Here is a 22,695-nt window from a genome sequence, read left to right as displayed (position 1 = left end):
AGCACAAGGGGGCCCGTAACAGGCCTCGGGCCACTATTACTTTACGCCGAACTGCTTGTACCAGCTGTCTTACGGGCACATTTCCAGGCACTGGAGGGACGCTGAACTGGCTCTTTCCAGGCACCTCGGCCCCCCACTCAACCCACCCAACCAACTAGCCAGTCAATATGGGGTACACCACGCTGGGCACTTCCAGGTACAGGCATGTGCGGCATACGGCTCTGTCCTCGACTGACAGGTACACGAACCTCGCCCTCACTTTCGGCCACTGGGGTCCTTCAGAAGAAGGCGAGGGCTGCATATCCCCCGGATGAGTAGGAGTACTCGTCCACTTCGAACACGCACCAAGAATATCAAAGGAAACATAGCCCTTCCGACTAGTCTGACCCGAAGCTTTTGCTCTAGCGAGTCCCCGTCCCGTTATTCTGTATAGAAGCATTCACAGATCAGTCCCCGCGACGATATCCTGGCTAATGTTCCAACATAATGGTACGCCTGGTCGTCGATCCTTCACACAAGACAACCACACGACAATCAAGTTCAATAACAGACCATGTGCTTATCATCCCATCATGTTGTGTTCATGGTCTGGCTTTCAGCAAGGAACCCATTTCCTCGATCCTCTACTGCTCCCCGCCACGCCACCAGACTCCACCGCTATACCAGCCAGAACTTAGGCTCGCGAACCCCGGTCGAGGCGCAGCCCTACAAATAGAAAAACGTCTCACTACGAGTCGACAAAATCTGTATGTCCCACCTGCAGCGATACCTCAGTAGATACTCTGAAGGTGACCCACGAATGACTCAGGCGAGTCTCACGCCGTTCCTGCAATGTGCTTATCGCTACATTCCGCTGAGGCTATGGAGGCTGAGTTTCGATTTCTGTTGGGATCCGGGTTGTACCACGAACTCGTACTCGTACAGGACTTGGCTCTCATTGCACAGAGGTGCAACCCTTGAGGGACGCATGCCGTTCACCCCCACCATCGTCATCTGGCCCGATCGTCGCTAGGCTTTGCGTCTGTTCTCGGGATAGGCTCTGGGCTATTCAATCGCACCAAGTTACTTGTATGTCCAGCGCTGCCCCCAGGATCAATTGCGATATTTGAAATTCGTCTTTCTTCTGCCCGATGACCTAATCATTCTGCTGCAGGTATTGTGCCCATCACACCACGTCCGAAGAATTCGCTCACGGTCTCAAATCGGCTGTTGCTTCGGGCCAAGGCTGCCTTGAAGAGATCGTGTTGCTCGGTACTCTCCACTTGCTGTCGGCGAATTGCTCGAATAGTGTCGTTGCCCGGTTTGCATATAGGGCACTCGATCTGGTCGTCCTCGTCCTCGTCCAAACCAAGACCTGGCTTGTTTAAACATTCTTGATGAAACGAGTGTTTGCACATGAAGTGAACCGTAGGTAATGTCAGATTTCGGGCACAAGAGGAGCAGCGTCGTGCCTGAAACACAACAGGCTTCGTCTCAAGATCCGTCAATTCAGACCTTTTCGACGCGGTTTCTGTTCGGTAGGAGTCGATCAAACGACGATTAGTTTGGATTTCCTTTCTTTCTCGTTGAATGTTGTCAGATAGATACGCCTTGACCATGCCCATACTCACCGCCCCTCCTTGGGAGAGAACCTTGACCACTTGGAGCGGCGCCATTAGTTTCTCCTGGTCAATTTTCTTGAGAACATTCTGAAGCTCATCCTTGACTCCTGGCTCCTTGAGGATCCCTTCCGAGGAAGAAAAATACCCTAATGCGAGTGGATATAGTGAAGGATCCTTTTCACCGTACTTTCTCAACGCTGAAATGGCGCCAGAGGTGTCTTTTGCTGAAGTGAAGGATCGGAAAATATCTGCATAGAGGTTTTCTCGTTCTCGTACTAATGTCGTGCCGGTTGGGAATTTCGACAATGACGACAACAAGAGGACATTGGAGGTGTCGATTGTGGACTCATCTAGTGACTCTGTCTTATTGTCCGCAATCAAGCTGGTTGCCTTGACCTGCCAGTTGTCCCTTTCACCAGGATCTCGAGAACTGTTTGCTGCCTCGAGGTACATTTCGAAGAGGGTAGTCGACAAATCCGACCTGTCTTCTTTCGCTAGACTTTCCTGACGGACGAGCGCTTCGAGGAATTGGATAAATTCAACGGGACGTGCAATGAAGGCAGAGAATGCACTTCGGGGTCGAGGAACAAGATATGACGGAGTTACAACGACTGACGTTGGCTGTGTCTCCTCCCCGAGGGGTTTCTGTTCATCGCCTGTTGGTATCCCATTGACGTTGGATGCTCTACTCATGAATGGCAGCGTCCAGAGTGCTGACAAAGTCTGAAATGCGCCTCCGCCACTCTGCGCCTGGACCTCCGATACAGCTGGTATGTCTTGCTTCGGAGCATATCGGCCAGTGTAGTACTCGATGAACAACTTTGTTGTCTCTTCTGGACAATGTTCAATGAGGCTTCGGGCGTACTTCATCAATACTGGGTACGCTGTATCTGGGTTGAGTCGCCAGATATACTGCAAGGCTTCGGCATATTTTTTCGAGTCCTCAATCAAAATGTCAATCACCAACTCGTTCTCACCATGTTTCGTGGCGAGGTATGCTGCTTGATCATAATATCCACCCTGACGGCACATTGCAATGGCTGTCTCGATGTCGAATCTTGCTGTGCCAGATGCCCGGATGAAGGCGTCGAGCTTCTCGGTGTCCTTCAGTTTCGCGTAACAGTTCAGGAGCAATGTTGTATGGTCAGGAGATGCTTTATCATGTTCGTGTAACTCTTCAAGGTAATCAATGAGGTTGTGGATTCTCTGTGTGTCTAGGAACCGCCGTATGACCTGTGATGGTTCTGTATTGTCTATCGCCCTCAAATATTGCTGCATTGCTGTGTCATAGTCACCTTTCTGATATAAATAATCACCGTACTTCCGGAAAATGATGTTCTGCTGGACTTTGTCGGCCCCGGCCTTCTGGGCAAGGTTTATGGCGTAAATATACAAGTTGCGCTGATAGAGGATCTCAAGCTTCTGCTGAAGTGTTTTTTCCTGGTACCTGAACAGCTGTTTGCGTTAGCAGAGAACAGATCTGAATGGTGATGACTTTTACCTTGCCCTCAGAAGTCAAAAGGAACAGCTCATCCCATTCGACAAAGACATCCTTGACCTGCGCCGGTAATGACTCGGTATGAGCGATGAATTTGAGGTCGGTATCAAGCAAGGTGAACGACGAACTACTGAATAGCTCGTGAATCTCGTCGCCTGCCAATCGTCTGAAGGTCTTGGATTTGGAGACTTGTGCCACTCGAGGTGGACAGACTAAACCAACGTATTCCTTGTACATCTTGACTATCTTTTTCGGTCCTTCGAAGGCATAGCTGGGCCCGCGCCCTCCTGGGCCATAGTAATGAATGGCGTCTTCCCGAGCAATCACGATGTCGCCAGTTTCGCGATCTTGTGTCATACAGCCGACATTGCACCCTCGATTGTCTACCGTACGTGCAGTCTGGCCCTGACCTTTGCCAGAAATAATGAGACTGCATATTTTCGCCGTGTTTGCGATGTATAGGACCTTTGTGGCGTTCTGTCGGATCTCGAGACCAGTTATGGGATCCTCCGATTCGAACACAGTCCGCTGCTTGGTTCCTCTGTCATGAACGAAGTCTCCCCGTATGACAGTCACAGAGCCATTTGCAAAGCCGACAGCCACTTGACTCATATCATCTAGAACGACAAGTGCCGAGACAGGGAACTGTCTTCTGCCATTCTGAACCGCAATTGTACACAGACACCGAGGTCCTCCCGTCTTCTTCTCGGTCTTGTCCAGCGCCCATACCTTCAGGAAGGGTTCCGATGATAGATTCTCAGAGATTGTAACCAGAAAAGGTGTCTCAGGTATCTGTTTAATGTGCGTGATAGAAGCATCTGACGTGTCGGATGCCTGGAATGTTCGGACGACTTTCAGCGCTCGAGAAAGGACGCGCACCGAGCCGTTCGAGGAGCCGAGGAACAGAGAATCGGAGCCAGTAGCTATAGATACAATATCATTCTGACATCGGGAGTTAGGGCACGTCTCGAGGCTGACCGGTAAGACACACCTCGAAGATATACGATCCCTCTTCATCTGCAGGCACAGGAACCTGAGATACGTTGAAGAAGGGGAATTGCTTCCAGCTCGAAAGCGCCATTGCTGCTACCTGCACGAAGATCGGAGATGATCATGAGAAGCCATTGTAGTCTCTCCCGTTGTGGTGCATGTTGTGCGCAGGCTGGTGTCGGGGTGCTGCACTAATTGTTTGGTGATGCGTGACGTACGATTTGGGGTTTTACGTTTGCCTTCGGTAAGGACGAGCAGCCTGGTGGATAGCCTCGCCAGCCTTGCATGTATTCCTTAGGATTGCCAATGCAAGCACGACATACTCCGTACTCCCTCACGAAATACTTCTCAAGAAACCCTCGGAAAAGTCCAAAATTGGTAAATATACACGTATAACAATGAATGACATTTAACATCCAACAGGATCACTCAACATTACGGGCTACACCAGAACGTCTCATTTTAATACAATAACAACAGGTCTGCTACAGAAAAAAATCCATTCCAGACTTTCCCCCAGCATTAAAGGCATCTCGGTCATGGCATCGTTAAACAGCACTAGATAGCTGCGACCTGCGCACGAAGAATCAATCTTCCCAGCTGAATCTAGGGCTCGGACGGCCTTCTGGAGGGCTTGACGCTCGCTCTTCTGACACGGTGCTTAAGCCTTCTTCAACGAATCTGCTGCCGGTACTTGGAGATCGCGATGGAGGACGACCATTGAGTTGCGGTACCATCAGGCTGGAACGACTAGTATCGGTTAGAGGACTATCGCCTGAGCTGCCTGAAAAGTTTTGTGGAGGTCTGGAGGTCGTTTCGGGCGACACAGGACTAGGGAGTGACCTGCTATTGCTGTTGCTTGATTGTCTCGAGTGTCCATTGCTGCTTACGCCAATTGGACTGATTCCTTGCTCTCCAGACGAAACAGTCCCAAAAGCCCGACTGTTCCGTAGGCTATTGGGACTGATGCTGCTGCTAAGGCGGCCATTGTTGGCTTCTGGAGGTGAATAAGGTGGCACAGGAGAGCTAGACCGCTCAGTCATGGCTGCCTCGGCCGCCTTCGTCGTTGAATCTTGATTCTCGAGCTCCGCTGGCCGTCTGGGGTCGTTTCTAACCAGCATTGATCCTCTGTGCCCTTCTTGTACATTGCTTGTGTAGAACTGCGGGGACACGGGCGCTGCTGGCATCTCAATTGCTGTATTGGCTGACAGTTCGAATCTGGTGGCTGATGTATCGGCAGGAACTTCAGTAGGGTGGCGCTTGTCGCCCAAAAGCTCGGAAACCGAAGTCTTAGATCCCGGTCCCTTGTGTAAGCGGGTGAATATACTGCGCCTTTTCGGCTTCTCAGCAGTGTCTGCATCTTTCGAAGTTTGTTTGCGGAAGCAGAAAACCCAGATCAACACGGCCGCTATTATGACAACCGCAGCACATCCTACACCAATGCCTGCAGCGGCGCCGGTGGAAAGCCCAGAGTGGCCATTTAATTCAGGACCCGGGAAGATGCTATCAGCTGGTCGTGTAATAGCTAGTAGGTTTACATTACCAACGGCATCCAAATTGAAGACGGCTTGTGAAAGGGTGAAATTGTTGCGCTCATAGTCGACTGTCAAGTAGGTCTCCTGCAGAAAGGCTCGTCCGATGGTATATTGAGTTGAATTTGCTGCTTTTCGTAATGGGAAGTAGTTGGTCGGGGGTGATGAGAAATCCGCGTCGAGTTTCGGGAATGGATATGACAACTGGAGGTTAAAAGCATCGTAGGGAAGTGTTAGCTTGATCTCTTCGGATGATCCGGGCAGATTGCTGAGAGCGAAGGTAAATGTTAGATTCCAACCGGAAAGTCTATCTGGCGATGAAGAGTTGCCGTCTGGAAACAGGTACAATTGGAGGTTGTCGTCGTAGGTCAAATTCAAGGAGTCAGCGAAGGCATCACAAGCTGCCGCCGGAAGCCAGAGGAAAGGCGTAGACGTGTCTATGGTGAACAAGCTCGAATCTACCTGGCTCGAATGAAATAATTGTTGTGGGTTGGAGTTCCAGTTAGATGGCAAAGATTCGCCGTTCGAGGGCGAGGAAGTGACTGATATGGCATTGATGGCCACTACAGGAGCGTAATCGGCACTCAGAGTAAATGTCAAGTCATTGGCGACAAATCGATTCGCATCAACACCACCCAGAGTAAGGGAAGCCGGAACGCCTTTGAGGCCTACAACGATGTTAGTACCTCCCACAAGATCTGGGACGTTAACACCCACGATATGAGGCTCCCGCAGTATATCCATAGCTGTGGCTAGGAATGAAGCTACCATTCTGCACTAGGCTTGATAGAAATGGGAGATTGTTCCTGTCACCAGTGAAGCGAGTCTGTTGGACACCCAGACCCAATGTCCCAATCCAGTGATCGGTGGAGTTTACGAGGGCGAGAATCTGGTCGGGAACCGATACGCGATCGTCGAGTGCGATTGTATCGAGACCATAGTATCCAGAACCATCAGTACCTAGCTGCGCGTCCGTGTTGAGCTCAAAGTATCCTTTCGGAATGAATGTGGATGACTGATTCGCCGAAAAAAGCCCTCCTCTTTTGTTCTGGCAAGTCGAAGTTCCGTCGCATCCAAGAGGACCGACAACCCACGTCTCTTGACTCAGAGTACTCGGGAAGACACTCAGCCATTGCTCAGGCGTACCCACGCGGATGCTAACTGCAGACCAGGCGCCATCGTATCCCAGAAAATTGGTGGTAGTAGTCGCGACAACTGGCTCGGGGTGCGCATTGGCAGCAGAGCATTGTCGCGGAAGAACGAGGGAAAGGAGGAGAAGACCACCATAGGCGATACTCGAGTAATGAAAAATGCAGGTCGTCCACAGGCAGCACATCACGTTGTGAGTACTGAAGAGGTGAAGTCCATCGACGCCAGCTGCAGACCAAGCGAAATCGTGGAAATGGTGGGAGGCTCCAGATATAAGAATGGGCTCAATGATCTTTTGCGAGTGAAGGATGATATGGTAGCGAGCGTATATGATGGGAAATAGTATAACAAGGCCACTTGAACGAGTGAATATGTCAAGATGCTTTTCTTCTGAGCGCGAGTTGCGAGATGTGAAAAGGAACAAACCCTCGGGTCTCAATGAGGCTGAGGGGAAGTACGGAGTACCAGAACCTGAACTAGACTGTACCAATTAGCACCCAGGTACGGAGCACAGCTCAACCGGTTATGGAGGCTGGGGCCTCGGTGTGTACTGTACCGTACAGTGCAAGCCCTGTGAACTGGGAGTTTTTAGTCGTACCTGCTGTTCCTAATTTAAGGATTTCCTAGGCTATCGGGTCAACAATAGGGGCCCCCTAGAGGCTCTTCCTCAAAGCCTATGCCTGCATTTAAGGCAACTGGTACTCCAGAAAATGTGCTTAAATGTGGCCCATGCTCGCTGCATCTTATTCAGTACGTACAGCCCAGAAATCATAAAAAAGGCTTTCACGTCCTCCCACGTCCCTGTTACAGAATTTTCTCAAGGTTGCCCATGCGAGACCATTCCTCCTTGCGAAGGTCCATCCTAGACTTCGTGGTGGGACGCACCCTCGAACCTTGAAGGAGTTCACGGCAAATATCAGCGTGGGAACAGCTGCCATGTAACCCATCTGCCCAGTAACACTCGCAAGTCGAACAGTATCTCGTTCACTCGGGTTCAAATTTACCGACTATCGAAGTCCTACTCGATTGAAGGGATCACCGTACCTAGGAATGCATCTGACACGTTATCGCCGTTTGAAACTTCCTGGGCATACTCGTACGCGAGACCTGAACGTTGGCGGGCAAGAGGGCACTACGACCAAGGAGTGATTGCAATTGTGAAACTCGTGTTCTGTACAAAGTAGTCCCTGGACATGTGCTACACGATCACCTGCAATTCCTCAGAGTCTGATGGTTCCCCCGGCCGCCACCATGCCGAGTTGAGCAGGTTTCCCAGCTTGTTGTAGTGGCAAGGCAGACAGGTGGATCTTTGATTGTTTGTCTTATTTTCTTAGGGGTCCCAGAGCCTTCTCAGAAGTCCATTGAAATGACGCGACACGGAGCCTGCCAAGCGGTCGCAGGTGAATTGACTGGAGTAGTTTGCAGACTTTTAGCGAGACCGGTGTAACATTCTCCGTACAGTATGTACATTCGCAGGAGACAAAGGAAGATGCGTCACCAGGCGCAAGGGGCATGTGGCATCCGCTCGTATGATAGTAACACACATTCAAGGACTTGAGCCAGACCAACACCTCGTCTCAGGTCGAGTTTGTTCCTTGGAAGACTTGCGCACGTACTGGTCGGGAGGTGAAATTCAGACTGCTGACCATCTAAACATCTAACAAAATATCGTTAGATGCAGCGGGAGATAGACATCTAGGATCGTTAGCCTCATCCTGTACCGAGATGGCGATAACGTATGGGGGACGAGAAAGGCGCAGTAGATGGCCAGAAAGTCAGCAAAGGAGATGGAAGGTGAGGTGACGGTGGAGAGAGATGTACCAATTCATCAATTGTACCCCTGTCCCTGCAGCTGTCGCCCTTGTCTCTCGCCCTCGCCGTCCGCCGTGACTTCAGGTTTCCGATGCCACGGCTCGACGGCAAGCATAGCATCCACCCTATTGTACTCGCAGCCGGGGGACATCAAGCACGCGTTCGTGTGTCTCGAAATGAGTGGCCTTGAGGACCAGGTGAGCCAATCTCTCGCCCATCGACCGGGAAGCATTATTTCCAGGTACCGTACAATTTGATGGGAATACGGATACTCCGTACCTCCACTCACCGTTCACACCACAATTAGAATCACCAGCAGCTGTCAGCCACCCGACAATCCCAAGGCTGAGAACCACTGGCGCCCTCCAAGCCGCCTAGTGGGGTGTTGATCATGCTGTTTGCAAGCAAGTCTAATGTGCACGAATTATTGCTAAATCCTTCAACCCCTGCTTAGTCCTTTCCCGGCCAGAGATATCCTGGCACTATCCTTTCGCCGATGGGTACGAGTAGGTAGTGAGGTCTGCGATAGCCTGCGAATCCTCAGCCATCTCTTCTCCGCTGGTTTGCTGGTATCTTTCCCGACCTCGACCACGCACTCACACTCGCTTTGACCTTGCCGACATAGACACGTTCGCGACATGCAGCCTGCCCGTCCCTGATCTCTCTTGTCCCTACCCTCTTTATGCGCTTCGCCTCTCGCTTGGAACACCGTGGCAGGCACTCTTGAGCAACTATTGTTGAAGGAAGTAGAGGAGGAAGTGGTCGCGCACAGTCCTATTCGCGGATAGTTGTGATGCTGGATTGAGCCATCTGGCAAGGTGCGCATTTTGCACGTTCACTCGTTACAAGAAGAATCAAACATTCGCTCCGAGACATAAGAAAAGAGTTGGGTGAATTTTCACAAGCGACAGAATGCGTCGCTTTTGGTCCCTCGTTTCACTCTATGTGGCCGTGGTCCATGCGGAGGACTTCAGAGGGAATGCGAGGACACCGCTCAGGTTCATACCTAAAGGAACTGTTGGCTACACAAATTCGACGATATTATATCAGAACACGACCACTTCTCCTACAGAATCACCTTCGTTCCCAACATCTTCGGACGATGCTATCACACACTCAATAACCTCAACGCCCCATACGGTCATAGGGATATACACCAACACCTCCACCACTCTACCAGAGACTACGACTAACAATACTACGGACGACACTCCATCATGTACCGGGTCAATCACGTATTATGGCTCCGTCCCACCGACAGTCTATGTCACAGTCACAGAGGGCTTCGATGTGACTGTCACGGCTAGCAATGTATCCATCACTGACACTCCTACCCTAATCACTCCTCTGCCATACTGCCAACAGACCATCATGCCCGGTGCAGGCCCAGTCGCTCCCGACGCATCTTTTGTTTCGGCCTCGTTCGCTGCTTCTTCTCCTCCGGCCGTTGCAAAATCATCTGGTAATCTCCCTTTTCTCAGTCTGAGTAAAGGCCCACCAGCGCCAGCTCCCCCAGAACCAACGGAAACCACGGCTCTAGCGGGTTCTTCAGTCTACGCAAGCGTTCCTTATACCAGCACAGTTATCATTACCAAGAAGACACCGGTCACAGTGGTGGCACCTCCGACCAGTTCGCCGGACATCAACTTCCATCCTACTCCTCCCAGTTCGAGGCCACCGTCAGGACCGTCTTCTGTCAACGCAAACGCTAGCGGGGGTAAAAATGATGGCAATCCTGGAAACAACGGCAGTGGAAACCATAACGGTAATGATGCAAATCCTCTCTCGCCTGGTGGAGTTGGCGCCTCTCCAACGAAGAGCACAGTGACAACCTTCCCATCCCTGACCAATACTGCTGGACCAACACCGGGCACACTGGTCGTGCCGTCAACCACGCGGTCCGGTATCGGCAACATCATTGCTTCAATCATCTATTCACCATTCGCAACGCGCTTACCTACTGGACGACCAGCATTCGCACCCACCACCACCACAGTCGACAACATCCCCATTGTGGTTTCCGAATCTAGGGTTATCATTGGAACCCAAACTGTGGATGTACCCAGATCTTCGTCAACAGTAGTACACGCCGGGGGAGACGACTTTACTGTCCGGCCAAGCATCATCGTTGCGCCGACGGCTACCATAACCTTAACACCCGTTCAACAGCACGATGCATCTACAGTCTCTCCTGCGACAACCACATTCACCACTGCTATCGGAGACCTGACGATTACAGTCGGCCCAACTGTAGCCATTATTTCGGGGACAACATATCGGATCGGCGATAACGCTCCAGCAACAACTATCTCTGTGCACGGAACAAAGGTCTCGATTGGCTCGGAAGGTATAGGCCTCCCAAGTACAACAATAGTCCCTGGGGGAGCGTCGTTTGTCGTGGTCACCGCAGAAGGATTGACGTTCTCCTTGGACGAGAGTGAAGCAATCTTTAGTGGTACGACATACCGCATCGGCTCAAACGCGCCTCAAGTTACCACGACAGTTGCGACTGACAGTATTTCCTTTGGCCCTGGTGGAATCGGATTGAAGTCGACGACGATTCTGCCAACTGCTGCTCCACATCCAACGGTGCAAACTAGCGAGCCATCAGTCACCTCGGCGCGTGGCGCTGCGGCAAGCGAATCTGCAAGCGCTGATAGTGCAGCGTCTTCCAGGTTCAAACCTCTGGATATTATCTTCAGCTGGAATGCATTGGCCATATTGCTGTGTTTATTTGTTTGATCTCACTTTCTCACTTTGGCATGTATGGTGTTGGAGGAGCAAGGAGATACTGGCGTGGATGGCAAAATGTTTTTGATTTGCAACGGGTGATAATGGACACTCTTTTTGGCGGCAATTTTCAGCCGTCCGTACGACTTGATATGATACCCAGCTATATAATGCGGCACATGAACTTGGATACGGTATTGGGGCTCGAGTTGGACTTGGGACGATGCTTTGTTTTGTGCAGGCTGGGTCGGAGGAATTGAAACTGGACAAAAGCCCAGTCTGACGATAGATAACTGGAATCTGAATATAGAATAATAAGTAAAATAAGATCTCTATCGCAATCACTCTGCCTGGCAACGCTATGCCCTCATCAGGAACTGTCCCGCAACCATGCCTGAGACACTCATGATGCCGGCCATCAGGAAATTAATTTGATTGTTGTCCAAAATGTCATGGCCAGAATTGATCATCCTGCTTTCATGACCTTCTTTCTCTTTCATGTCTCCCTGGTACGAGTTGGGACCTGGTCTCGGCTTCGTCAAGACCTTACCACCTCCAGGCGCCTCGACGATTTTGCCCGTCCTGCGATCGACGACCGATGCTTGCAGGATCGCTCCCAGCAGTGAGTCCAGCAAAGTTCCTGCGGTGCCGAGCAGGGTGACCAGCGTGAACGTGTCAGTTCGTGTGAGCGAGCTGTCTTTGCAGAACGTGAGGAACAACAGACTCGTCAGTGCGATCGCCGTGGACCCGGCAACGCCTGCCCCTAGTCCCGCGAGCGAGACACCACCGTTCGTGCCTGGCGGGACGGTGCGGAGGGTCGTTAACAGTCTGGGCTTGCTGCGGGAGAGGATCCCCAGTTCGGAGGAGAGCGTGTCGGACGTCGTGGCGGCGTAGTTTGACATAATACCCAGTAGTATCAGATCTGGAACGATCGAAGAAGAGGAAGAGAAACAGGTGCCAGTAGCGGTCGGAGACAGGCCATAGAGGTAGATGTGAACGAGGACCAGTAGTGTCGCGGCCCCGCTGTTGGCAAAGACCTGGACGCTCGTTCGCGGACCCTCTCCTCCCGAGCTCCCACTCGAAGATTGGGTCAGCGTCGCTTTGATGTCGTGTTTGACCTTGGTCGCCTGGGTCCCGAGGAGGAAGAAAGTGCCCAGGAGTGTGAAGGGGAGAGCGGATGGGTGCAGGGCGTGGACAGAGGCGCTCAGCCCGGCTGACAGCAGGCCCAAGGGTGTCAGGGAGCGGCGGGTGTATGCACGGAGGAGGAGGGCGACGATGCAGGGAATCGCAATTGTTGCTCGCATCGTGGGTTCAGGTTCTCTTCTGGAGGACGTCCTATGAACGGAGGGGAGCAGGTGGTGGTGCTGCCTAGAGACAGGATCGTCCAGGTAGGCTGAGGCGGTGAACAGGTGTGACTGGGACGGAGGCGAAGCTACGGAACAGCTTGAACAAGTACAAGCAGCCTCAAGGACACATCCAGGCCATGTCGTTGTATCACAGGAGGATTATATGAGCAACAAGGCGGTAAGAAAGGTTGGTGGGATCCTCGGGCGCATGTGATCCCGGCTTCAAAAAGTCCGCAGTTTTGTAAGTAAAATAGTCAGGGCTGATGACGTGCATCGCGGCCAATGGATGAGTTTGGGATTCATATCTATTCGATTGTTCTGGATACAAAACTCCGTCTCTCAACGTCCATAACTAGGTACTCTTCCTACGTACAAAATAAGTCGATGACTCGAGTCTTTAAGAGACCAAAATACAATGATTGAAATGTTTCCCAACGTCCGTCATGTTCAGATCGATCCTCGCTAGGCCGACCGTCCTACAGCAGCCGAGCAACGTGCTACCTTCAAGTATACCTCCTCTCCGACGGAAACTCCATCTTGCTCCTCCGTTTCTGCTGGAGGACTACATTCCTCGATACCATCTCATCTCCTCGGTCGATGCCGCCAGGAAACGTTCCGCGGCCTATGCACACCTCCGCCGTTGTAACCTATGTCCTCGCCTCTGCGACGTGAATAGATACGAGACCACCGGCCATTGCCTGATTGGCGCAGAGAAGGTCAAGGTCGGGACTATTGCACCGCACTTTGGAGAGGAACCCTGCCTGCAAGGGCACAATGGCTCCGGCTCGGTGTTCTTCAGCGGATGCAACCTGCGCTGCGTCTTCTGTCAGAACCACGACATCGCACATCAAAAGGTCGGCTTCGACCTGACGCCGGAAGAGCTGGCGGAATGGATGGTCAAATTGCAAGAGGTGGGCAACGTGCACAACATCAACTTTGTCACTCCGGAGCACGTGGTGCCTCAGGTCGCCCTGGCCATCCTGGCCGCACGGGAAATGGGGCTGCGGGTGCCCATTGTGTACAACACGAGTGCCTTTGACAGCCTCAAGAGCCTAGAACTCATGGATGGCCTGGTCGATATTTATCTACCCGACTTCAAGGTGTGGCACAATGAGACCAGCAAGAGACTGCTCAAAGCCGATGCGTACGCCGATACAGCCAGGGAGAGCATACAAGAGATGTACAGACAGGTAGGGGATCTGTGTTTCACCGGGGACGGGATCGCAAAGAAGGGGCTTTTGGTGAGACATCTTGTCATGCCTGGAAAGGAAGAAGAGGGTGTCCGAATCATGCAGTGGCTGGCAGAAGTCTTGGGAAAGGATGTCTTTGTCAATGTCATGGAACAGTATTACCCAGACGCTCATGTCGGCAGGGAGAAACGAGGGCCCAAGACCAACAAGGATGAAAAGCGATATTCTGAAATCAATCGACCCGTCAGCAAAGAAGAAATTGGCGTTGTGCAAAAGGCCGCAAGAGATGCTGGTCTATGGAGGTTTGCCGAGCCTGCCAGGCATGGTGGATGGAATGTGTGATTCTGAGACTGTCCACGGCTTTCAGTGGTTGACTCACATTGCAGTGGGTGGCCAAATGTTCTTCGAACTACGAGATCCGAGCTTCTTTGTTCCTGTCTTTAGCTACCAGATCGTTATGATCAATTCGGCCTCCCTCTTTGTTTGTTCAGTTAGACAGTCAGGAAATTATCACACAAAGAAGTTGGGATGACAGTGGTCATGATACTGCCCTCAAAAGCCTGCAGAATCCCACCATGGACAACATTCACACATAGGAAAGCTCTTCGGGAATGTCATCCTCGGAAGTATTCCATTCACTGTCCAAGCCGACACTCTGTGCGTCTCAATACTCATGGTTGCAGCAGGAACGCCTTTATCTGGAACAGGTTCTGGGTGACCAACAACACCGCAGCAAACAGCTCAACAAGATACTGCAGAATGTTGAATCGAAGATTGCCAAAGCATTGTCGGAGCAGTCCACTTCAGAAGTCCTTAAACCATTGAGGAAGAGCAGGAAGAGTCTGCGTGGGAAATTGGGAAGATGCATGAAATTGTTACACTCTACAGGGGAGTCACTCAACAATATACTATCGCGAATGGAAAGTCTGCAGCAAACCCAGTTCAGTCCACCAAGTTTCACCAGCCAAGTACAGCAAACGATGCATGAATTGCCTCCACTACGTTCCAGTTGGACAACAAAGACCTTCTCTACATCGATACAGCCATATGATGTTTGCCGACAGATCAGCTACTCCACAACACCCTTCAATCGCATTGTACCAGGGTATCGACCAATGTTCTATCATGTACCACAAACTCCTTTCTTGCGACCTCTGCACTCCTTACGTCCTGACGCTCACATGCACCCACAAATCCCATCTTTTGAGCTTGCTCCATACGCACAGGCGGTATTCAGCCCTCCTAGCCCAGCCGAAACAGTCTCAATGTATAACTTGAATTCTACCACGGTGATGGCGCCTCTGGTTCCGAACAAGTTTGCCTATCTAGTCTAGCCGCTACTCAACCGCCACAGATCCTTTCGGTAATCTTGTATTCTCTCTTGACGAAGAATGAATCAATACACAATGTTAAATGTCAGCCAAAAATCGCTATCGCCCATACACTGTATAGCAATCATCCAGCCAATATGTTCATACAACCAGCCAATTCACACAACACAAGGCCATACTGCCGCTGCGGTTGCTAGGTCCTGTTTGCGCAGTGACTTGCAAACGTTTGATCCAGACCTTCTCTAGTTCGTCTTCAGAACAGTCCTGCGTGTCTTACACGTATTCACTGGCGATATTATGACTCTCGGCATACTTCTTGCGTTGTCAACAGACCCTATATCCTCTACGTTGTGATTTCATCCCGAGGTTCTCTTTGATTGTGCAGAATACCAGTACGTTGGCAAGCTCTACCGATAGTGATAGTCATCATCCTCTCATCCTTTTCTTCAAGATGACATCCACTCGATTTCTCACGCTGCTACTTGTGCTTGCGAGTTTTGTATTCTGTTTGCCTTACCCTTCTCGTCACGACATCTGGTGGAATGATACCCAGAGCACCTTTGATTATGTTGTTGTTGGATGTGGTATCTCTGGCTTGGTCGTGGCAACAAGGTTGAGTGAAGACCCTGGCATTTCTGTCCTCTGTATCGAGGCTGGCTCACTGTATTTCTCTCTGGCTTTGCCTTTATTCTTGTTGAAAACTGATTTTCCTAGGGATCATGGCGAGAATATGATCAACATTCCAGCGTTTATCGGCGAACAACCACCAGACTTTTACGTTTACAATCTCTTGACTCTCCCACAAACACAGCTAGACAATCGTACCCACGTCCTACCCATGGGCAGAGGTGTTGGAGGAGGCAGTCTCGTCAATGGCATGATCTGGAACCGTGGCAATCAAGAGGATTTCAATCTCTGGGCTTCTCTCGGCAATCCAGGATGGGATTGGAACAGTCTGCTTCCCTACTTTACGAAATCCGAAACGTACACTCCGCGTGCCTACGCCGATGTTAACCGCCAGCCTGTGACTTTTGATCCGGCTGTCCACGGCTCCTCTGGGCCCGTCCAGGTTAGCTATCCGGCCTTTTACTGGCCGCAAACAGGTACGTTACTACTGCTCTCAAGACCTGGCTGAACGGACCGATGTACTGACCGCCAGGTAAGACAATTGGTTTGCTGCTCTCGACACTCTTGAGATTCCGTCGCCCATCGATCCCAATGAGGGCACCTCCGCTGGGAGCTACTTCCTCCCCTCGTCCATGGACCCGGCCAGCCAGACTCGCTCCGACGCCCGTCGTGCGTACCACGACAAGGCCGCCAACCGATCCAACTACCACGTCCTGACCAATGCGCAAGTAGGGCGCATCTTGTTCAGGCGTGGCGTGGTCCCACAGGCCATTGGCGTCAGGGTAAGTGTATTGTTGTTCTGTGAGTTTGTACCGTGCCGTTCTCATCTAACCGAGCCGAGCAGACCCTCGATGGACGCCGTTTCTTGGCCCGCCGTGAGGTCATTCTGGCCGCGGGAGCCATCCATACACCACAAGTGCTCGAGCTCTCGGGTGTCGGCGACGGCCAGCTGTTGTCTTCTCTCAACATCTCTGTCGTGGTGGATCTCGCCGGCGTGGGTAATAACCTCCAAGACCACGCTCTTCTCAGGGTGACGTACCCTTATCAGAATCCGGCATATCCAAACCCTCAATGGCTCCTCACGAATTCCACGTTCAACTCTACGTCCGCACAAGAGTACTTTTCCTCTCACACTGGACCTTGGACAGCGAAGCCCAGTACGGCGATTGCGTTTCCGTCTCTGGCTCAGATCACGAACAACACGTATGCCCGCAGCCTCATTCTCTCAGCCACACAAGATTCTCAAGGGTACTATTCGTCGCCACGTGTGCTTCCCAGTAACAAGACCAACAGACCATTCCTCCAGGCAGGATACCAAGCTCAGTACCCCTTGATCCTGCAGAATCTCATGTCAGAATCGACACCAGCATACGAAATCCTGAATGACAACTCTGGCGGTCTCGACATAGCTCTCATGCGTCCACTGTCAAGAGGGACCACGCACATCACATGTCAGGACGCGACCGTAGATCCGGCGATAAACCCAAACTGGCTCTGCCACCCGCTCGACTTTGAGATCATGCTCGCGGCGATGGAATTCAATCAACGCATCCTCGACACCGACGCCGTACAAACCCTAGAGCCGTCTTACGGTCAAGTCCCCGCGAACGCGACCAGACCTGAATTGGAAGGGATTGTACGACAAGGGATCAATACAGAGTACCACTACTCCGGCACGTGTGCGATGATGCCTCGCGGGCTGGGTGGAGTGGTCGACGCCGATCTCAACGTGTACGGCACCAAAGGATTGAGGATCGTCGACACGAGTGTGTACCCCGTCGTGCCGGGGGCTCATCTGCAGAGTGTGGCGTACGCGGTCGGGGAGCGTGCGGCGGACATCATTCGAGGAAGGATAGTGATGGTCGTTACACCTGTTGGTATTGGTACAGACGCGGGTCCCGTGTGAGTTGTGTCGGAGAGAAACAACATACACCCACAAACTACGACAACAATACCAAGATTCTTGCTTAACTTGATTGGAGACGCAAATGGGGCCACTAGGATAGCAGTGCTTCTGCGTCATGACGGGTTCAAATTGGAAAAGAAGACCTCAGGATATGATAGGAGGGTCTTGATGGGAGCTTTGAGGAGGACAATGGGATGGAAATCCTCGTCTCCGGGACTTGAAGGTTGTTGGATGGGAAGTAAACAGTCTGGGGGAGGAGCTAGCTAGTAAACCAACTAATAGGGTGAGAGAACAGCACTGGTGAGGGATCGTTGCTTTGGTTTGGTTTAATGACGATCCAAATGACTCAATCACCAACTACGGAGTATACATGCATGTACATGATGATGCCTCGTTATTCGTGAGGTAATGTATTGAACCTCATTCGTAACCTTGAATAGGTGGCTATATCTCGCCCGAACTCGGCCGAGGAATCATCCACACACACCACCACATTCAGAGCAAAGTCATCAAAAGATCTCGTCCGAGTATTTTCATCGAATAGACGTTGGACATTGGTTGGTTAGTATCCCATATGTGACACAGTTCGGTTCGTGTCAATGGTGGTAAGTAAAGCAAATGAATTAGATCGTACAAGTATCAGTCAAAAGGAGCCGGGTGGCACTCGAATCGACCTTTCTTCCTTTCTTTGGATCTCACTCCGCATACTTACTCCCTGGCAAAATCATACTACATAACAGCACCGCACCCATAAGCATACACACACACACACACACACACACACACACACACACACACACATATATATAACTCTCTCTCTCTCTCTCTATATATTGAAACACCAACCATCTCATCAAACTAACCATCATCAAAAAGTCATCCAAGAATGCCTCACAAAATCGAACAACCAATCTCATCAGTCGTCGACACAAGCATTCATCATGGTGATTGGCGTGATGATCTCTTTCGAGACGGATTTGTTGTTGTCAAAGGTGTAATCAGTCCTGAAAGGGCATCGTCATACGTCGAAAGAATGTACCGGTGGATGGAGACGTTTCCGTACGGGTTTGACAGGCACAATCCATCGACATGGGGACCAGAACATCTTCCTAGGAACATGAAGTAACGACAGAACCCCCAGAACAAAACCTTCATTGCTTTTGCTCTTCGAGAAGCTAACACATGCGTGCCCAGGGGAGGAATGTACCACGAATATGGAACTCCGCACGAGGACTTTGTCTGGGACGCTCGGACGTAAGTTGCACCGCGGCCGGGGCCTCAACTGCTCCAGATTCCGTCCCCAAACTGACAAGTACTCGCACACAGCGAACCGGGAGTCCTCGACGCCTTTGCCAAACTCTGGGGTACGGACGAATTGCTCGTCTCCTTTGACGGGATGAACTTCACACTGCCACAACCAGAGCGTGCCGACGTGAAGCCGTGGCCTCATATCGACCAGTCGCCGAAACGCAAGGGTCTAGTCTGTGCGCAGGGGATCATAAACTTCGCTCCCAATGGACCACAGGACGGGGGCCTGGTCGTGGTCCGAGGCTCCCATAACCTCATAGCAGAGTACTTCAAGAAACACGGCATGCCACCAGAGCCGAGGACGTGGGGTCCAGAGGACTATTTCTCCTTTATCGCCGAGGAAGTGGACTGGTTCAAGGAGGCCGGTTGCGAGGTCGTCAAAGTCTGCGCTGATCCAGGGGACTTGATCATCTGGGATTCCCGGACGATTCACTACAACAGGCTGCCGGAAAGTCAGCAGGTCAGATCAATCGTTTGTAAGATTGGCCCCCCACCTCCCCCAACAAGACACATCCTCAGTCGACGTTTGCTAACTGGCTGGCACACAAAAGACGCTTGTTACGCACCTGCCCGGTTCGCCAGTGAAAAAGATCTCAAGTTGAAGGCACAGCTCTTTCATGAGCGCAAGCCAACGGTAAGTATTCGTTTTGCTGTCGGACCAGAAAAGCATATTCACTGATCATTGCTTCAGACGCACTGGCCAAACATGAACATCTTTGACGGCACGAGTGTGGACGAATTGCGCTTCGGCAAACCGGATGCTTGTAAGAGAGTCAGGCCGGTGAACGATGTCGTCGAGACAGACACCGTGCTCCGGCTTGCAGGTGTGAAGAGTTACTGATGAGCCTACTGTTATATTCGGCTAGTTCCCGTAGTTTGGTGATGAATGCTGGTAGTGGTGTCAAGATGCTTGTTCATTTACCCAGATCTCGAGGTTATGGCGTGAAGCATTTCCAGAGCAGCAACTGCCACTTGATTGTGCTCCTGGACCGACTCAAAGAAAGCCATGCACCTCCGCACAGGGCTAGAAGGGTCCTCGTTGACACTGCCGCCTTGGAGTTGTTCTTCAGTGGCAATGGTCACTGCTGCAGAGAATAGATTCGCCACGACGGCCCTTATTTTTGAATGCATCAGTTAGCCCCCGAACCCCCCGAATGGAGAGAGTCCGTGTGGAGAAAGAAAGGTAGTATCACACACGTACCAAGAATTCAGCCTTTCGATAGGTTCGCCACCGTCTAGAGCCAAAGAGATGATTGCGTTCGAAGAGTCAAGACATATAGAGCGCACCCTTTGAAACACCAAGCCTTGATCCAACCACAAGTTCTGGAGAGACTTGTTGATGGTGATCCTCACGTTATGCAACAGCATGCTCAGTTTCGTCCTCTGCCCCGATATCCAAGGATAATCTACGTCTCGGTACTTGGGCCGCGGGTGCGCCGCCGCTGCTGGAAGGGCGCCACCGCCAGTGCCAGCATCGTTCTGGAGCCAGGTTGGGAGTTCGCCGATGATCTGAGCCAGTCTGTCGTCCGTCTTGGTGACCAGATCGACAATCGTCGAGTTCGTCCACCGGCCCAGCCTCAACGCGAGTCGGTACCGGTAATATACCGTGGCTATGCGGATCATGACGATGTGATAGTGGACTTTCCGAGGGTGGCTGGCCGGGCGAAGTTTGGCCCCAGCCAGCTCATCGTCGTCTTTAATGGCCGGTAGATTGACGTTGAAATCTTGTTCCAGAAGCGTGGGAGTTCTCTGTGGCAGTGGCAACCTAGGATATTAGTCAGTTTGTTTTTCTTTTTTTTTCGGAAAGACAGGGTAAAGATAAACCAGTCGCAGATGGTCAGGGTCCACCAAACCCTTCGGCAGACCTCCCGTTCTATTGGATGCCGTGAAGCCAAATACTGTTCATTGTTGATCTTGATCGTCTGCGCCGTTCGTACAGCAACACCCCATAGATTATGGTGGAAGTGAAAGTCGCCGACGTTGTTGAACACAATGCCTAGGATTGCTATCGTCTGTACAGTCATCAACGTGGGGACACGTAGGTAGTCGGCCTTTTCCAGGAAGAAAACTGCCGTATCATACCACTTCCGCATCGGTGATGGTACGAAAGACCTCGAGGCGGGGGAGGACGGGGTGTCCTCGTCGTGGAGAAACACTAGGACGGCCTGTGTTGGTTAGTGCGGATCGTATCTTTCTTTTTCTTTGTAGGGTTTAACTCGCGACTCACACTGAGTGTGCTAAAGTAGATAGCTAGCCATGCAGGGTCATAGGCCAGACGATCTTCATGAGTACTTGTTCGGTTCCAGAAATAGTCGTGCTCCTGCTCAAATGTCGGGTGATGCAAGGCGTAATGAATCCACGCAATCCTTTCTCGAGCCTGGAGGATGAGATAACCACTTTGCTCTCTGGTTGGAAAGACAACATCGTCCCAACACGACACTGTGCGAGGGGAATGCTTGTAGGTCATATGATCAAACAGGTGGACCGATGGAGCCTCAGTCATCTCATCGAGGACGAAAAGGTCGTCGCCGTCGGTGGCAGGATATTGCGCCACGCCAGACGCCGTCGCATGGACTTGTGCTTTCAGGGCCATGTTCTCGAGAACGAGGTCCTGATAAGTGGATCCGGAGTAATCGACATCGCCATTTACCCTCGTGGCCGGTTAGGGTCTCTCGTCTGAGATCATAAGAAGAAGAAACAAAAGGCTTACTGTATCAGCTGGCCTTTGACCTTGACCTGTTCTCGACGACAGGTTGACACTGCGCCGCGTCGAATACATTGTCCACAGGGGATTTTCTTATCGCACTTGACTTTCCTCTTGTAACAGCTTATGCATGAGAGCGGCGCACGCTGAGTATTGCGGATGCTGGCATCCATGGTCGGGCTGCTCATTGTCTGGCTATCGAAGACTTGAAGGTTTTTGTAGATTCAATCAAACCAATAACGCCGCGGGGGTTGATAAGCTGTCGAGTGAACCCGTGTTGGAATGGAGGGATATGTGGAAGTTAGTTCCGAAGATCGACTTCGATACATACACATCGTGAGCTATTGAGATAATGGCTGACCATTCCTCACCACCGGGAAGGGAGACCCAAGAAGAGTAACGATGGTGGTGGGTGGTGACAAAGCGATAGGACCATTGGTGTCGATGGAGCATGTAATCCAGAAGTGCAATTACTACGGTGGAGTGGATATTGATATAGATGCATCTCGATTCTCCTCAACTGCCACCACCGATATATCTCTCTGACACTTACTCATGCTTCTGCAGATAGAGGCGGGTGTGAGTCTGCTAGGTATATAGATACTATGAGAGCAGTACCATTATCCAACGAGAGTCTGTGTCGTTGTTGTTTGGCAGTGTTGTGAGAATAAAGCATACGGGATCACGATTGATCTCCACCTCAATGACTTCACTCCAGACCTACATACTAAAGAGATTTGCCGAAGCGGAGCCAGTTGGAGTCTTAGAAATCACCGGACCAAATTATCCAAGGCATGATGTATATAGCATCTAGTCTATTACGAGAACTACATCCGTTCACACAAGATACTCGTCATAACAGTTCGTTACCATCAACATGAAAAAGGTCGCTGTCTTCCCCGCCTCTGGTAGGCTAGGTTCTGCTACCAGATCTGCGCTGTGCAATCTACTTCCACCACAACAGGTTGTTC

The 22,695-nt window shown here is 51.3% G+C and overlaps 9 protein-coding genes across 11 annotated transcripts; 5 read left to right on the top strand and 4 right to left on the bottom strand.

Annotated features, from left to right (window-relative positions):
* Positions 1-145: 145 nt before the first annotated feature.
* On the bottom strand, positions 146-4,271 carry PV06_08861. Of its 2 annotated transcripts, XM_016410240.1 has the most exons (3): positions 4,091-4,271; positions 3,103-4,041; positions 146-3,056 (listed from the first exon to the last, which is right to left on the bottom strand). In XM_016410240.1, the coding sequence occupies exons 1-3, from the start codon at positions 4,178-4,180 to the stop codon at positions 1,140-1,142; spliced, it is 2,946 nt and encodes a 981-aa protein (XP_016259262.1). In that variant the 5' UTR covers positions 4,181-4,271; the 3' UTR covers positions 146-1,139. The 2 variants fall into 2 exon arrangements, with proteins under 2 accessions (XP_016259262.1, XP_016259263.1); XM_016410241.1 differs by having other exon boundaries at positions 3,103-4,271.
* Positions 4,272-4,482: 211 nt separating this feature from the next.
* PV06_08860 lies at positions 4,483-7,217 on the bottom strand. 2 transcript variants are annotated; one of them, XM_016410238.1, is made up of 2 exons: positions 6,339-7,217; positions 4,483-6,289 (listed from the first exon to the last, which is right to left on the bottom strand). In XM_016410238.1, exons 1-2 carry the CDS (start codon positions 6,955-6,957, stop codon positions 4,677-4,679), a joined length of 2,232 nt encoding a protein of 743 aa, XP_016259260.1. In that variant the 5' UTR covers positions 6,958-7,217; the 3' UTR covers positions 4,483-4,676. The 2 variants fall into 2 exon arrangements, with proteins under 2 accessions (XP_016259260.1, XP_016259261.1); XM_016410239.1 differs by having other exon boundaries at positions 4,483-7,217.
* Positions 7,218-9,035: 1,818 nt separating this feature from the next.
* On the top strand, positions 9,036-11,656 carry PV06_08859 (uncharacterized protein). The gene has a single exon (XM_016410237.1). The coding sequence runs from the start codon at positions 9,495-9,497 to the stop codon at positions 11,322-11,324; it is 1,830 nt and encodes a 609-aa protein (XP_016259259.1). The 5' UTR covers positions 9,036-9,494; the 3' UTR covers positions 11,325-11,656.
* On the bottom strand, positions 11,323-12,852 carry PV06_08858 (uncharacterized protein). The gene has a single exon (XM_016410236.1). It carries the CDS (start codon positions 12,614-12,616, stop codon positions 11,672-11,674), a length of 945 nt encoding a protein of 314 aa, XP_016259258.1. The 5' UTR covers positions 12,617-12,852; the 3' UTR covers positions 11,323-11,671.
* Positions 12,853-13,101: 249 nt separating this feature from the next.
* PV06_08857 (uncharacterized protein) lies at positions 13,102-14,190 on the top strand (the record flags this gene model as incomplete). The annotated part of the gene is made up of 1 exon (XM_016410235.1): positions 13,102-14,190. The coding sequence occupies one exon, from the start codon at positions 13,102-13,104 to the stop codon at positions 14,188-14,190; it is 1,089 nt and encodes a 362-aa protein (XP_016259257.1).
* A 269-nt stretch (positions 14,191-14,459) lies between these two features.
* On the top strand, positions 14,460-15,182 carry PV06_08856 (uncharacterized protein; the record flags this gene model as incomplete). Its single annotated transcript, XM_016410234.1, has 1 exon — positions 14,460-15,182. The coding sequence occupies one exon, from the start codon at positions 14,460-14,462 to the stop codon at positions 15,180-15,182; it is 723 nt and encodes a 240-aa protein (XP_016259256.1).
* A 448-nt stretch (positions 15,183-15,630) lies between these two features.
* Positions 15,631-18,070, top strand: PV06_08855 (uncharacterized protein; the record flags this gene model as incomplete). The annotated part of the gene is made up of 4 exons (XM_016410233.1): positions 15,631-15,842; positions 15,894-16,282; positions 16,344-16,588; positions 16,651-18,070. 4 exons carry the CDS (start codon positions 15,631-15,633, stop codon positions 17,710-17,712), a joined length of 1,908 nt encoding a protein of 635 aa, XP_016259255.1. The 3' UTR covers positions 17,713-18,070.
* Positions 18,071-18,471: 401 nt separating this feature from the next.
* Positions 18,472-22,094, bottom strand: PV06_08853 (uncharacterized protein). Its single transcript, XM_016410231.1, has 5 exons — positions 21,731-22,094; positions 21,248-21,671; positions 20,845-21,185; positions 20,222-20,785; positions 18,472-20,134 (listed from the first exon to the last, which is right to left on the bottom strand). The coding sequence occupies exons 1-5, from the start codon at positions 21,910-21,912 to the stop codon at positions 19,939-19,941; spliced, it is 1,707 nt and encodes a 568-aa protein (XP_016259253.1). The 5' UTR covers positions 21,913-22,094; the 3' UTR covers positions 18,472-19,938.
* Positions 18,927-19,861, top strand: PV06_08854 (uncharacterized protein; the record flags this gene model as incomplete). The annotated part of the gene is made up of 3 exons (XM_016410232.1): positions 18,927-18,966; positions 19,026-19,654; positions 19,712-19,861. 3 exons carry the CDS (start codon positions 18,927-18,929, stop codon positions 19,859-19,861), a joined length of 819 nt encoding a protein of 272 aa, XP_016259254.1.
* Positions 22,095-22,695: the final 601 nt, after the last annotated feature.

This window comes from Exophiala oligosperma (genome assembly GCF_000835515.1).
Source record: "Exophiala oligosperma strain CBS 72588 unplaced genomic scaffold supercont1.9, whole genome shotgun sequence".
Lineage (NCBI taxonomy): Eukaryota > Fungi > Ascomycota > Eurotiomycetes > Chaetothyriales > Herpotrichiellaceae > Exophiala > Exophiala oligosperma.
Note: the sequence above shows the minus strand (reverse complement) of the source record. Positions and strands in the feature narration are given on the sequence as shown.